The sequence below is a fragment of the Oreochromis niloticus genome, linkage group LG3 (assembly GCF_001858045.2).
Source record: "Oreochromis niloticus isolate F11D_XX linkage group LG3, O_niloticus_UMD_NMBU, whole genome shotgun sequence".
NCBI classification, from domain to species: domain Eukaryota; kingdom Metazoa; phylum Chordata; class Actinopteri; order Cichliformes; family Cichlidae; genus Oreochromis; species Oreochromis niloticus.
This window is the reverse complement of record NC_031967.2, coordinates 57,860,779-57,876,206: the sequence shown is the minus strand read 5'-3', so window position 1 is coordinate 57,876,206 and position 15,428 is coordinate 57,860,779. Positions and strand designations below refer to the sequence as shown.

At 40.2% G+C, this 15,428-nt stretch overlaps 1 protein-coding gene across 1 annotated transcript in view; it reads right to left on the bottom strand.

Annotated features, from left to right (window-relative positions):
- Positions 1-15,428, bottom strand: part of LOC106096770 (uncharacterized) — a 211,578-nt gene that overhangs the window by 60,376 nt on the left and 135,774 nt on the right. The window contains exons 9-10 of the mRNA XM_025903296.1: positions 2,720-2,839; positions 1,420-1,539 (exon numbers count right to left, since the gene is read on the bottom strand). Of these exons, the coding sequence (XP_025759081.1) occupies positions 1,420-1,539; positions 2,720-2,839 (240 nt within the window). The remainder of the gene's footprint in view (positions 1-1,419; positions 1,540-2,719; positions 2,840-15,428) is intronic.

Sequence of the window (15,428 nt, the reverse complement as noted above, 5' to 3'; positions counted from 1 at the left end):
AGAAACGGGAGATGGAAGAATGTAAATAAAATAGAAATCACTGCAGCCAAAAAAGAGTGCCTGACGAGCCCAGTTGTAAGTAAGAGTTTAAGACTCGACTGTACACTGTGATCGTGTTTTCCTCTGAAACGATCAAGTTCCGTTGGAGCAGCTTTTCAACGCATTATCTGTCTCCCGCTAGCAAAGTTGGCCCAAATAGTAAAGCTAGTTCCCGGTTACGAGCCCGACACGGAACCCAATGTATTAGCCAGAGGTCCCTTTACTACCGTTCAGAGCCGCAGACCTGCCCAAGATAACAAGCGAGTACAAACATCTTGAAGGATTGGCTGTGTTAGTTCATTGAGAGATTTATGTTGACTGAAAACAATTTTCAGTACCAACCAAAAACGAATGTGTACGCTAACGTCTGCATTTTTATTTTGTTAAATACCAACAAAATGATAGCAGAAGTGCTCCCACAGGTCTGGCCAAAAGAGAGGACGTAGTAGTTTATTTGGTAGTTCAATGAAAGGATTCAGTTAGTTAAGAGTGAGGAAAAAATGCATTCACGTTTGCAGTTTTGTCTTGTTATACAAAATATGAAATTTTAAAAAACAAACAAACAAAACACAACATTTTAGGAAATAATTAGTGGTTGTTTTCTTGAACACTAAAGTGGCCCTCCAGTCAGATGACAATACTACCAGTGGCCTCATTTGAGTTTGAGACCCCTTTTCTATATTAACCTGTTTTTGATCACTGAGCTGGTGCTCTCTCGCTGACAGATTTAGGAGACTGAAAAACTCATTTTTCTCTCTACTGCTATAATTTCTAACATCATGGGCGGTGTAGCGCATGCTGTAGGGAGAACATAGGACAGGCTATTGCCAGGGTAACCATTTTAAATCAAATTACAAAGCATAATTTATATTTTTGAGACTGCATTAAGGTTATTCTGTTACATACAGAATGACTATTTCCTTCATCATATTTCACTAATCCTACCAGCTGTTTCCAGGATAAGGAGTCACAAACGTTTAACACACAGTGGTTAAACATAGAATATACATTGAAAGCAACACAGCTGCTGCTTGAAAAGTTGTTTTGTAGAAATCTTTTCAAATGAATGTGTTACCTTAACAGCCTTGGTCATATATACTAGAAACACGCTAATATGTTAATAAAGTTTGACCTATTCTGTCACCATTTTTGGAAGATAGAGTTTCTTATAACTTCCAACAATGGTGTCTTTACTTTCCACGTCATTGATTGTTCCAAAAGCCTCCATTTCATACCTACTGATCATTAATCTCAATCAAAACCTCATGTAGAAGAGATTAAGCACAATTCAATGACCCTACCCTTGAACAGCTACTTTGAAATGATATGAAAGACTCCAAAACCATCTTCACTCATTTGAGAGCAAAATCAGTCTCTTACTGTGTGCCTGAGGGTGCAGGTTCATGACTGAAGACTGGAGGATAATCTCTGGACATGTCACTGTTCATGGACATAGAGCTGGATCCTGGAAACTCTGCTCTGTGGTTGTGTTGTTGACGTCTGCAAACAAAAACATAGAATCAAGTGAGATTTTTCTGCTACATGTACCTGTTCTTGGTCATTCAGCTGCTTCTTTCTCTGTGTCACATTTATGAGACAAAAGAACTATCTTACAATTTCTATAATGTATGTAGGACAATTGCCAGGTATTTCTTTTTAAATCACATTAGAAACCTCGGTCAATATTTTTGACTTTGGATTTCATTTAAGTTTTTCTGTTATATTCACAAATGATCATTCAGTAATCCTAATGTCAGTTACCAGAATAAGGAGTCACAGGAAGTTGATTAAACGACTTGCTATGTTTACAGAGATTTATCAGTCTGGCTTTGAGCAAATTCACATGAAAGCAGTTGGTGCCATCAAACCAATCAGTCATAGATAAGTGTACTGGTAGGACAGCAGTTATTTTACAAAGTAGAATAAAACTACAAAACTTATTTGAAAAACAAATATCACGATGTCAAACTTGCAAAAACTCCCCAAACGGTTATAGCAGATGGCCGCCCCTCCCTGAGCCTGGTTCTGCCCAAGTTTCTTCCAGTGAAAAGGGAGTTTTTCCTTCCCACTGTCGCCAAAGTGCTTGCTCATAAGGGGTCATATGATTGTTGGGTTTTCTCTGTATGTATTACTATAGGGTCTACAATACAATTTAAAGTGCCTTGAGGTGACTGTTGGTGTGATTTAGTGCTGTATTAAATAAAATTGAATTGTATTGAATGATACAGACTGAAACAGCTGTGTCAGTGGTTATTTGAGAGAGGCTTCTTATGAAGGCTATATTATGTTACTAAAGGTTTATTCTATCCACTCACCATTGTCACATTGTTTATAATAGAGACAGTCTCTTAATTAATACAAAACTTCATAGGAATACATTTCAATGGGTTAAACACATAATACAGAATGAAAGCGGCGCAGCTGCTTTTTGTGTGGTTGGTTTGAGGAAACAATTTCAAATGAATGTGTGATCTGCAAAGTCTTGGTCGTAAATACTAGAAAGATGCTAATATGTTAATAAAATTTAGCAAATTTTCACCATTTTTGGAAGATATAGTTTAGCTTAAAGCTTCCAAGAATGTTGTGTTTACATTTTAGACAACTGATTGTTCCAAAAGCCTCCATTTCTTCCAACATCAAAACAATCTTCACTCAGTTGATAGCAGAATCAGTCTCTTACTGTGTGCCTGAGGGTGCAGGTTCATGACTGAAGACTGGAGGATAATCTCTGGACATATCACTGCTCATGGACATAGAGCTGGATCCTGGAAACTCTGCTCTGTGTTTGTGTTGTTGACGTCTGAAAACACAAACATAGAATCAATCAAAGACCGTTCTTCTACATCAGGGGTCTCAAACTCGTGGCCCACGGGCCACTTGCGGCTTCTGTCACCTCTACTTGCAGTCCGCATATTGATGTAAAGAATTTTTTTTTTTTTAATTATTGTTCCAAAAAATAGTTAAAATGAAGGCAATATGAGCAGAGTGTTAGAGGCATGGCCCTTTAAGAATGTAGCATCATGGGCGGTCTAGTCCGTGCTGCAGGCAGACCATGTGGGACTGGCCCTCCCATAGTGTGTGTGTGACTGCAAGGGAGGGAGAAAGTACGAATAGCTACCAGCCAGAAACGGGAGATGGAAGAATGTAAATAAAATAGAAATCACTGCAGCCAAAAAAGAGTGCCTGACAAGCCCAGTTGTAAGTAAGAGTTTAAGACTTGACTGTACATTCTGTTCGTGTTTTCCTCCGAAACGATCAAGTTCCGTTGGAGCAGCCTTTCAACGCATTCTCTATCTCCCGCTAGCAAAGTTGGCCCAGACGGTAAAGCTAGTTCGCAGCTACGAGCCCGACACAAAATCCAACGTATTAGCCAGAGGTCCCTTTACTACCGTTCAGAGCCGCAGACCTGCCCAAGATAACAAGCGAGTACAAACATGTTGAGGGATTGGCTGTGTTAGTTCATTGAGAGATTTATGTTGACAGAAACCAATTTTCAGTAGCAGTCAAAACCAATGTGTACGCTAACGTCTGCATTTTTATTTTGTTAAAAACCCACAAATTATAGTATTAGTGCTCCCACAGGTCTGGCCAAAAGAGAGGACCTATTAGTTTATTTGGTAGTTCAATGAAAGGATTCAGTTAGTTAGTTCATTCTGCGGTTTTAATCCCTATTTGCATTTTTTTGCCCCAAAAACAGTTATGTACAAAAGGACGGTTAGCACGGCAGGTCCGTACAAAGACAGACTTGACAAAAAGGCAAAAAAAAAAAAAAAAAAGTACGAGGAAAAAATCAAAGGAGTGAAAGTGTCAGACCCATACCAGCATACGAGTGGAGTAAGGACGTTAGCGTGCTGCCCAACTTTCATCACGCACATATTTATTATTATATGGTCCTAAGTGTGAGTGCATACACTCACAAGATGTTTATTAACTTCAGATGCCTGCAACAAGCCCAGGTGCAGTTTACTTTGGTGATTTGGACTATTCCATTTCACAGCTGTTACATTTTTTTCCGTAATCTCCTGTACAGGCCAACGCAATCTATTTGTTGTTTCAGGTTGTAGTATTACACAACATTTTTGGTTGTTTCGTGGCTGTTTTGATATCGCTCTCTCTCTTAACCGATCAAATCTTGCTGTGGTAGCAGCTTTAAACTCGGTATGACCCAGGCTGATAGAGGGTGCCCAGTCTGGATCACATTCCAGCATTTTGTAGGCTGGTTTTCCTACAAAACACAACAAACATTAGCCCGCAAAGCCACAGTGAACAAAGCAACATAGCACAGCGAATTCAATTCAAATCAATATAAGACTTATTCGTAACCTACATCAACAATTATGTTATGATAAATTACGTAATAACTACAACAGAAGACTTACCTTTGTGGAAATGCTTGGAGCAGACTAACATGGGAGCTGGAGTGTTCTGGGACATTATATTTGGTCTTCGAATGTCTGCAATCCAGGTCATCCGTCGGCTCTTTGTTACTTGGGAAACATGGCTTAAACAATTTCTTTTCCACAACGTAATCTGATAAAATCCGATCTCTTTACCCGTCGGCTTCCCATGGCTGTCATGCGACCTGCTATTTCCAATAATAATGCAACAGCTTCTTCCCATTTTTTGTGTTTCTTTTTATCGCTGTGTGACTATTTTCATGTGAAAGCCTGCGTGCGCTAGTACCGCTTGCCACTCATACCCACAATCCTTTGTGGTTTTACCCCGGAAATGACATCACATCTTCAGTCTCTATTGCCAGGGTAACCATTTTAAATCACATTACAATGCATAAATAATATTTTTGAGACTGCATTACGGTTGTTCTGTTATATACAGAATCTTCACTCAGTTGAGAGCAGAATCAGTCTCTTACTGTGTGCCTGAGGGTGCAGGTTCATGACTGAAGACTGGAGGATAATCTCTGGACATGTCACTGCTCATGGACATAGAGCTGGATCCTGGAAGCTCTGCTCTGTGGTTGTGTTGTTGACGTCTGAAAACACAAACATAGAATCAATCAAAGACCGTTCTTCTACATCAGGGGTCTCAAACTCGTGGCCCGCGGGCCACTTGCGGCCTCTCTCACCTCTACTTGCAGTCCGCATATTGATGTAAAGAAATATTTTTTTTTTTTTGTAATTATTGTTCCAAAAAAATATGTAATATGAAGACAATATAAGCAGAGTGTTACAGGCATGGCCCTTTAAGAATGTAGCATCATGGGTGGTGTAGGCAGAACATGTGGGACTGCCCCTCCCATAGTATGTGTGAGCGCGAGGGAGGGAGAAAGTACGAATAGCTACCAGCCAGAAACGGGAGATGGAAGCATGTAAATATGATAAAAATCACTGCAGCCAAAAAGAGTGCCTGACAAGCCCAGTTGTAAGTAAGCTGTTAAGACTCGAATGTACCCTGTGTTCGTTTTATCTTCTGAAACGATCAAGTTCCGTTGAACAAAGCACCATTGGAGCAACTTTTCAATGCATTTTCTGTCTCCCGCTAGTTAAGTTGACCCAGACAGTAAAACTAGTTCCCAGCTACGAGCCCGGTACAGAATCCGACGTATTAGCCAGAGGTCCCTTTACTACGGTTTAGAGCCGAGGTAACAAGTGAGTACAAACATGTTGAGGGATTGGCTGTGTTAGTTCATTGAGAGATTTATGTGGAAAAACTTTCCCTTCCACATGTATTCTAGTGGATTTTGCCAGTCGCTAATATCGTTTTTCACTTGTAAAATCTCTGATTTTAACTGTCAACTTCACTCTGTAGGAGCTTCCAACTCTGAAATAGACTTCCTTTTTACCTTACTGTCTTCCTGTTAGTTATTTTCAAGTTTCAATCATTCCTCCATAACTAACATATCTAATCTTATTAAGTTATAAAGCTATAAATTGTATGGTAGACCCTATAGTAATACATACAGAGAAAACCCAACAATCATTTTACTATAGGGTCTACCATACAATATAAAGTGGGTTGGGGCAACTGTTTTTTTTTTTTTAATTTGGAGCTATTTAATCAAAATTAAATTGAGTAATACACACTAAAAGTAACACAGTTGTGTCAGTGGTTGTTTGTGGAAAATCGCTTCATGTGAAGTGAATGTTTTAATGGGTAAGAGGCTTCTTATAAAGACTTTTATGTTACTAAAGGTTTATTCTATCCACTCACCATTTTCACATTGTTTGTAATAGAGACACTCACTAATTACTACAAAACTTCATAGGAATACATTTCAATGGGTTAAACACATAATACACAATGAAAGCGGCACAGCTGCTTTGTGTGGTTGATTTGCAGAAATAACTTCAAATGAATAACTTCCAATACAATCATACAACTTTAGAAGCTTCTCGGATGAGAGGTGAAACGTCTTCAAGCAACTTAAAGCAGTCCAGACGCTTTTCTTTGCAAGCTCCTTTAAATTCCAATACACACTCAACACAAGGCTCCAGCCTTTCTCTCTCAACCACCCAGGTTAGGACTGATTAAAGCTAAGAAGGTAGCAGGTCCAGATGGCACCAACCGACCACAGTAGGTGTAGGGATGGGTATCATTTAGATTTTATCCGATACCAGTACCAAACCGGTACTTTTGAAACGGTGCCGGTGCTTAAACGGTGCTCGAACCGGTGCTTAAAGAATGGAGAACACAAAATTGGTCCAAAAACCTGTCGGTCAGATAACAGGCACCACACCCGCAGTAGATGTGCTCGGTGTGAGGTCTCACAGCAAGCTATCAAATACGGTGCATTTCTTGGCTTTTAACAAAATGCTATATGTCGCCAGGTGTTTCATCAGATTGGAGGAGTTACCTCCTTTGCACAGTATCAGATTAAAGCACTTGTTGCAGGCTGCTGAGTTTGCATCTTTTGCTGTGAAGTACAGCCAGACTTTTGACCGTTTCGCCTTGGGCGTTTTTAATCTGTAGCTCTGCTCTAAAAGAACGTTCGTACCTGGGCCCGCCTACTATCCTCGGAAACGTAAAATGATTGGCTAGAATCCAAAGTGTATGACATCGCAGTAAAAAAAAGCACCGAAATAAAGCACCGAACTGTGTGCTGCTTTTCGGTCTGCTTACTACCGTCTATGTCAGAACTGATGCCATAATGGCACCGGATACTGGTACCCATCCCTAAGTAGGTGTGAACTCAGGGCTGTGTGTCGGACAGGGTCGTCTGCAGTACGGGGGCCCCACAGAGAACGGTTCTGGCTCCGTTCCTCTTCACCATCTACACTGCAGACTTTTCCCACAACTCCGCCCAGTGCTTCCTGCAGAAGTTCTCTGGTGACTCTGCAATAGTCGGTCTCATCACTGATGGGGACGACAAGGAGTACAGAGGACTGACCCAAGGCTTTGTTGACTGGTGCCAGCTGAACTACCTCCAGATCAACACTAATAAAACCAAGGAGCTGGTGGTAGACTTCCGCAGGCATAAACATCCTCCACTGCAACCACTGAACATCCAAGGTATGGACATTGAGGCTGTGGACAGCTACAGGTAACTTGGTGTTCATCTGAACAACAAACTGGACTGGACTCATAATTCAGACGCCCTCTACAGGAAAGGGCAGAGCAGACTGTACCTGCTGCAGAGACTCAGGTCGTTTGGAGTGAAGGGCCCAGTCCAAAAGGGCCCACCTTCTATGATTCTGGGGTGGCCTCAGTCATCTTTTATGGCGTGGTCTGCTGGGGTGGGCCAGTTCTGCAGCGCCAGCTGTGTTTCAGCATTCCCAGTGGAGGTGGTGAGTTATAGTAGAATGTAAGCTGTCATCCCTGTTGGACAACATCTCCCACCCCATGCAGGAGACTGTGACAGCACTGAGCAGCTCCTTCAGTGGCAGGCTGCGGCACCCACAATGTAGGACGGAGAAATTTCACAGATCTTTCCTCCCCACTGCTGTCAGACTCCACAACAAAGGCTTTTGCAGCTTATTAAACACACACAAACCCACACATGTGCAATAAGAGTAAGTGCAATACTCTTTTTCTGACAAAGTTGTATTTTTACTCAGTTGTATATCACATTTGTATTCTATTTTTATCCTATTGTATATTTTATTTTATTTAATTCTTTTCTATTCTGTACAGTTGTGTACAGTGTACTATTCTATTTTTACTCCAGTGTGCTCTCATTTTTGCTATATAACTTTTGCACTGTCCACTTTCTGCTGTGACAAAACAAATTTCCCACTTGTGGGACTAATAAAGGTTGTCTTATCCTATCCTATCTTATGAATGTGTGACCTGAAAAGCCTCGGTTGTAAATACAAACCGGATTCCAAAAAAGTTGGGACACTAAACAAATTGTGAATAAAAACTGAATGCAATGATGTGAAGATGGCAAATGTCAATATTCCATTCAGAATAGAACGTAGGTGACAGATCAAAAGTTTAATCCGAGAAAATGTATCATTTTAAAGGAAAAATATGTTGATTTAAAATTTCACGGTGTCAACAAATCCCAAAAAAGTTGGGACAAGTAGCAATAAGAGGCTGGAAAAAGTAAATTTGAGCATAACGAAGAGCTGGAAGACCAATTAACAGTAATTAGGTTAATTGGCAACATGATTGGGTATAAAAAGAGCTTCTCAGAGTGGCAGTGTCTCTCAGAAGCCAAGATGGGTAGAGGATCACCAATTCCCACAATGTTGCGCAGAAAGATAGTGGAGCATGTGGAATTACAGGGATTATTTTACATAACCATCATCTTATCATTGCAGTAATTATCATTTCATCAAAGTGTTTATTGAAGCTGCTGGCATTATGTTATAATTTATATTATAGGGGTTATCATAATCAAATATTAACATGTTTATTACAGGTGCAATTATAACTACTTTAAAATGATTGAGTTAAATATATATGTATCATAACTCATATGCTGAGTATATTGTTACAGTAAAATAGTAGCTGAGCAAAGGCCTGAATGTATTCAGCTTCTTGTGGTATTTGAGTTTGCTTAGTTACAGGTGACAGAAGGATGTCCAGTCCATGGTGACCTCAAAGGCCTTAGGTCATCACCATATTCGGAAGAGTATGCCACAAGGAGGAACCTCTAAGTTGCATTTAATTCTTAAAATACATGAATGTTCTGTACATGCAAATTATGTGCTTGTAAACGCAAGAAGGGGCGTTACAATACCCTGATGTTATAAAAGCAATCTAGAGTGTATTTTGGGTAGAGATGTACAACTGTTTGGCAGTTTACACCTCTCCACGCTGCGTGCATTCATTAAAATCAATTGTTTGATTGACCTCTTCTGGACCATCATTGTTTTACTCTCGTCCTCAATTTCGAACCCGTAACAAGCAGTATCAGAAAGGTGTTACCCAGCGAAAAATTGCAAAGACTTTGCAGTTATCATCATCAACTGTGCATAACATCATCCGAAGATTCAGAGAATCTGGAACAATATCTGTGCGTAAGGGTCAAGGGCGTAAACCCATACTGGAAGCCCGTGATCTCCGGACCCTTAAACGACACTGCACCACAAACAGGAATGCTACTGTAAAGGAAATCACAGAATGGGCTCAGGAATACTTCCAGAAACCATTGTCCATGAACACAATCCACCGTGCCATCCGCCGTTGCCAGCTGAAACTCTACAGTGCAAAGAAGAAGCCATTTCTAAGCAAGATCCACAAGCTCAGGCGTTTTCACTGGGCCAGGGATCATGTAAAATGGAGTGTGGCAAAATGGAAGACTGTTCTGTGGTCAGACGAGTCACGATTCGAAGTTCTTTTTGGAAATGTGGGACGCCATGTCATCCGAACCAAAGAGGACAAGGACAACCCAAGTTGTTATCAACGCTTAGTTCAGAAGCCTGCATCTCTGATGGTATGGGGTTGCATGAGTGCGTGTGGCATGGGCAGGTTGCATGTCTGGAAAGGCACCATCAATGCAGAAAAATATATTCAGGTTCTGGAACAACATATGCTCCCATCCAGACGTCATCTCTTTCAGGGAAGACCCTGCATTTTTCAACAAGATAATGCCAGACCACATTCTGCATCAATCACAACATCATGGCTGCGTAGGAGAAGGATCCTGGTACTGAAATGGCCAGTCTGCAGTCCAGATCTTTCCCCTATAGAGAACATTTGGCGCATCATAAAGAGGAAGGTCCGATAAAGAAGGCCCAAGACGATTGAACAGTTAGAGGCCTGTATTAGACACGAATGGGAGAGCATTCCTATTGCTAAACTTGAGAAACTGGTCTCCTCGGTCCCCAGACGTCTGTTGAGTGTTGTAAGAAGAAGGGGAGATGCCACACAGTGGTGAAAATGGCCTTGTCCCAAATTTTTTGGGATTTGTTGACACCATGACATTTTGAATCACCATATTTTTCCCTTCAGATGATAATTTTTCTCAGTTTCAACTTTTGTTCCGTGATTTATGTTCTATTCTGAATAAAATGTTAACATTTGCCATCTCCACATCATTGCATTCAGTTTTTATTCACAATTTGTTTAGTGTCCCAACTTTTTTGGAATCCGGTTTGTACTAGAAACATGCAAATATGTTAATAAAATCTAGCAAATTTTCACCATTTTTGGAAAATATAGCTTAGCTTAAAGTTTACTTTTTAGATAACTGATTGTTCCAAAAGCCTCCATTTCTTCCAACATCAAAACAATCATTCATTTGAGAGCAGAATCAGTCTCTTACTGTGTGACTGATGGTCCAGGTTCATGACTGAAGACTGGAGGATAATCTCTGGACATGTCACTGTTCATGGACATAGAGCTGGATCCTGGAAACTCTGCTCTGTGGTTGTGTTGTTGACGTCTGCAAACACAAACACAGAAACAAACACTGATTTTGCTTCTACATGTACCTGCTGTTACACCTTCTGCTGCTTGTCTCTACCTTTTAGATTTATGAGGCTGAAGCAGTGAATTTTCAAACAATGATTTATCAGTCTAACGATAAGCACATTCACATGAAAGCAACCAGTAACCTGCCAGTACACATATCCTAGTCATAGATAAGTGTACTGGTAGGATAGCAGTTAGTAGCTTAAAAGTAAAAAACTTCATAGGAAACAAATATCAGGAAGTCAAAACATATAATACAGTCTGAAAGCAACACAGCTGTATCAGTGGTTGTTTGAGGAAAATGTGAATGAATGTTTGAGTGCTTTAAGAGCATTTTAAAGTTCATCCTCTTCTCTTGCCATTTTCACTGTGTTGATAATAGACACGGTTTCTTACTTTTTGCCTGATTGTCCAAGTTCATGACTGAAGACTGAATCTTTGAATTTGTCACTGTTCATGGGCCTAGAGCTGGATTCTTGAAACTCTGCTCTGTCCTTCTGCAAAGCACTCATCTTTTAGGCTTTCTGGGTGAGAAACAATGAACACTGACTGTGAGCACAAAACAAAGAAACATCAGAAAGATTTTTAAAGACAACCACAACTGGCACAACAGGAAATACACCTCACCAAGACACATGCCTTTATCCATTATGTTTCTTTCTTCATGGTGTAAGAAACTCACTTACAGAAATAAGACATTAACTATTTACAGATTTCAGATTTCTTGTTCCACCCTGAAGAACATTAATATGATTTTGTCCAGTAAGAAACATTTTTTTGTTATCCTGACACCCCATAAATGCTCAGTAACACTCACCTTGTTTTCACTCGTCTGCTCTGTGATTAGAAAACTGAAATTAAAGTACTTTGTTTCCTCCTCACCTCTGCAGTAAAGCTCCTCCTTTCTCCAAGGGAACTTGTATGACTACATTCCCAGTGTGTGAACTTCAGCTTGGAACAGAAATAACACATATGTCTTTGCTTAAATACCACAGATATGTGTTCATCTCAGATGACCTAAGTAAACTAGATACCAGAAATAAAAAAAAGACCTTTGTGTCAATCAATATAGAATGTTACTTCTTGATCACATTAGTCAGCAGAAAATGTCTGCCACCAATGTTCCCTCTAATTTTCATGTGTCTGAGCGAACACACAAACTCCCTGAGTGATCCCTTGGGCAACAGCAGACGTGTGCACTGTGGTCACACCAGCATCGAATCCATCCAAGTTACATGGTTTATTAAAATAATCAAATTACAGCATTTACATTTATGTTAGACTCCTTTTAATTAACTGCTTTAGCCCACTTACAATGAAATTTCAAAAAAACCCGTGTTCATGACCCGTGTAGTATGTTAACACTATTGGAAGTAAAAATAACTTGAACTTTAATTTTGAAAACACAACTTATATATATATATATGTGTATGTATATATATATATATATATATATATAGATATATAGATATATATATATATATATATATATATATATATATATATATAGATATATATATATATATAGATATATATAGATATATATATAGATATATATCTTGTATTATGTGTCTGTGGTCTGGGAGAGAGTCCTGTAACTCTGTCTGCAAATACAGTATATAATGAGCAATTTTGGGCAATTAATTATATAGTTACTTCTTCTTCTTCAGTAACTGAGTTATGCAAACAGCAAAGTTTTTTCTTTTTTTTGCAGCTGTTTACCTAAAAATGCAGCCAAGGCGTTTTTAAAAAAATAAACATTTCAAACTATTTACAGAACAATCAGCTGTTCTGCATCAAATCTGATGCCACACAAATTATTTGTGCCACTCCAAAAAATCATTTCTGTCCACTATGAGATAAAGGAGAACAACAGCCTGATACCTGCAGGCCTGACAACAGGAGATGTATCACTGCTGTAACACCTGTAACATTCAGCAGTCGCCTCATTGTTCTGACACACACAACAAAACTATTGACTACACTACACACTAACTACACAAGATTTGCGCAAAATGTTGCAAATCTCTCACATCTCAAAGCACCGCCATCACTCCTAAAACTTCCTAAACTAAATGTCATGTTGCCATATCATTTTTTGATTGGTCGACATGGTACATTTTCCGACCAATAAGAAAGGGTGGGGTTTTTTGGCTTTGTTTTTGGTCGCAGGCGGAGAGTGCGTTTGAGCGTTTTTAAAAAAAAATAAAACGCTGTTTTTACCGTTTCTTCCCACAGTAAATATAAACAACGATAGTGTTCAGGAAGAAAACCAAACATTGCACATATTTGTATCATAACTCTGGTTTTACGTGGCCTATCAACACAATTTAAAAACTGGTATAATGTCCAGACTTTTTCCATCAATTGTTCCATCTGTCCTGCTCACATCTCCAATGGTGGTATGCATTGTTGTAGCTTATGTCATGGTCTCTGTGTTTTCCCTGGACCCTTCCCTTGGACCTTGCAACCCCAGGTTTTCCCCCACTGTATATATTCTGCACTCTGTGTTTGGAACTGACAACCTGCTCTGCGCTTGAATCTCCTCAACCGCTTGTGAGAGTTTATCTGTGTAGCCAATAACTCTGGACCTTAGGGATGGTAAAGCTGGGGCTGAGTGGCATTTCTTTCTTGTGACAGGGACAGCTGTCTAGCTCTGGCTAGGTAACCATTGCCCAAGTATCTGGCACTGACTGAGTGGGACACTCACCCTGGGCACAGGGTTAAGCGTGCATTTTTATTTGCTCACTCAGAAATAAAAAACTCAAACTGATCTGTGATTACCTCATGAAAACAGGACACAGTCTCTGCATTGTTGGAATAAATATTAAACCCTACACACAGAGCGTGTTGTTTGGTAATAGAGCTCAAGAATCCATTCTTGTAAAGAACCGATAATGCAATTCCTTAGAATAGTGGGGATAGAGACATTACTTTTTTTTCACAAAAGGACAAGACCGTGGTGGTAAAGTGCAATCTGCATCTGGAACAGAATCAACTGCATTAGCCTGTGTTGTTGTCATGGCCTGCACCTCGCCAGCTGACATCAGTCAGGCGCTATGTTTTGTTTTGTTTATTCTCCTCTCTCGCCTCTGCTCTCTCTTTCTCTCTCGTTCTCTCCCACTCTCTCTTTCTCCTGCCGGGGCGGAGCTCAGTATGGGCCATGCACCTGGGGATGATCAGCACACCTGCTGCTGATTACGAGATTAGAGTCCTACTTAAGATGGCGGATCTGCTCTACTTGTTGCTGGATCGTTGAGCCATCAGCGTCAGTTGTCCTGCACTCTGCAAGGTTTTGTTCGTGAGTACACCTGAACCTGGAGACTAACTGTTTTTCTGTCTGTGTATAGATTTCCCCCGGACCTGTTCCCTGTGCACTGTGACTGAGCAAGAGTGGTAGTGGAAGGAAGAGGAGCTGTTTGTGTGTGCGAGAGCTGTGTGGAAATCTCCCCTCTCTGGACTCCTGCCCCTTTCACTCCCGGACCCTTGAACCCCGGCCCCTTTTCCCCAGACACCGTTGTGTATATATATTTCACTGTGGAGAACACTGTAAATAAATTCACTTTTGGTTTGAAGAAACTTGTGGTCTGCACCTGAGTCCGCTTCGCTAGTTGTGACAGTTGTGGAAGTTGTCATTTTAATAAAGCCTGCAGACAAACTGTGAGCAGTAGCTAACATCCTTTAATAAAAAACAACAGAACCAAGCTTGGTGAGAGCCGCCATTGCGGGGCAAACGACCGGCAGAGTTTTCCCCCGAACACAGCACAGCCCTGGAATTAAACACTTTCTACAGGAACAAAAGGCAAAACACAGCTTTCACATCTTTCCCCCCCCAAGAAAAATATTTGGCATACAATCAAATAATGGGAATAATACATAAATAAAATAAACTCTAATTCACTTGCTAAGAGAACTCTTTGCAAACACTTTTACAAACAGTGCCCTAACAGAAAGCTAGCTGAAAACCCAGAGTGATGATCGAGCTGAGTGAATGCTGACGTCAGCCCAACAGCCAGACCCTCAACTTCAACAGGTAACAAAGCACTGATGAGCAGTCAGGCTACAGTTCTACTGGTTGTTTCTCTATAAACAGGAAGGTGGAGTCGCCATATGTTCCAACAGGCGTTGTGGGGAAACCTCCTACAAGTTGAATTAAAGCATACAGGTGGTATGGCAACAGCAATCTGCAGAGAGGTATCATGTGATTATAAATAACACAGTTAATCAAGACTGCTTTAGCTAATAAAAAAAAACAAAAAAAACAGACAGAGTTCAGCTTTGACAGATTCAGCACTACTCCTTTTCAAACATGAAAACTGAGGATTCAATTTTATGGTTTTTACAAGAGTGTGTACAGAGATAAAGTAAAAGATGTATAATTTGAGTGTTAGCAGTAAAGAGCATAATGAAAGGGAAGCTTTTTGAAACAGAGCAGACTCAAGCTTTTCACTGAACCAAAAGCTGTTGAACTGCATTCCATTCTTGATAGGACGTGTTCACTGAGTGTGGGTCAGAGATTGTTTATTTAAATTAATTAATATTTGTTTTTATTTTGCCTGCTTTTTGCA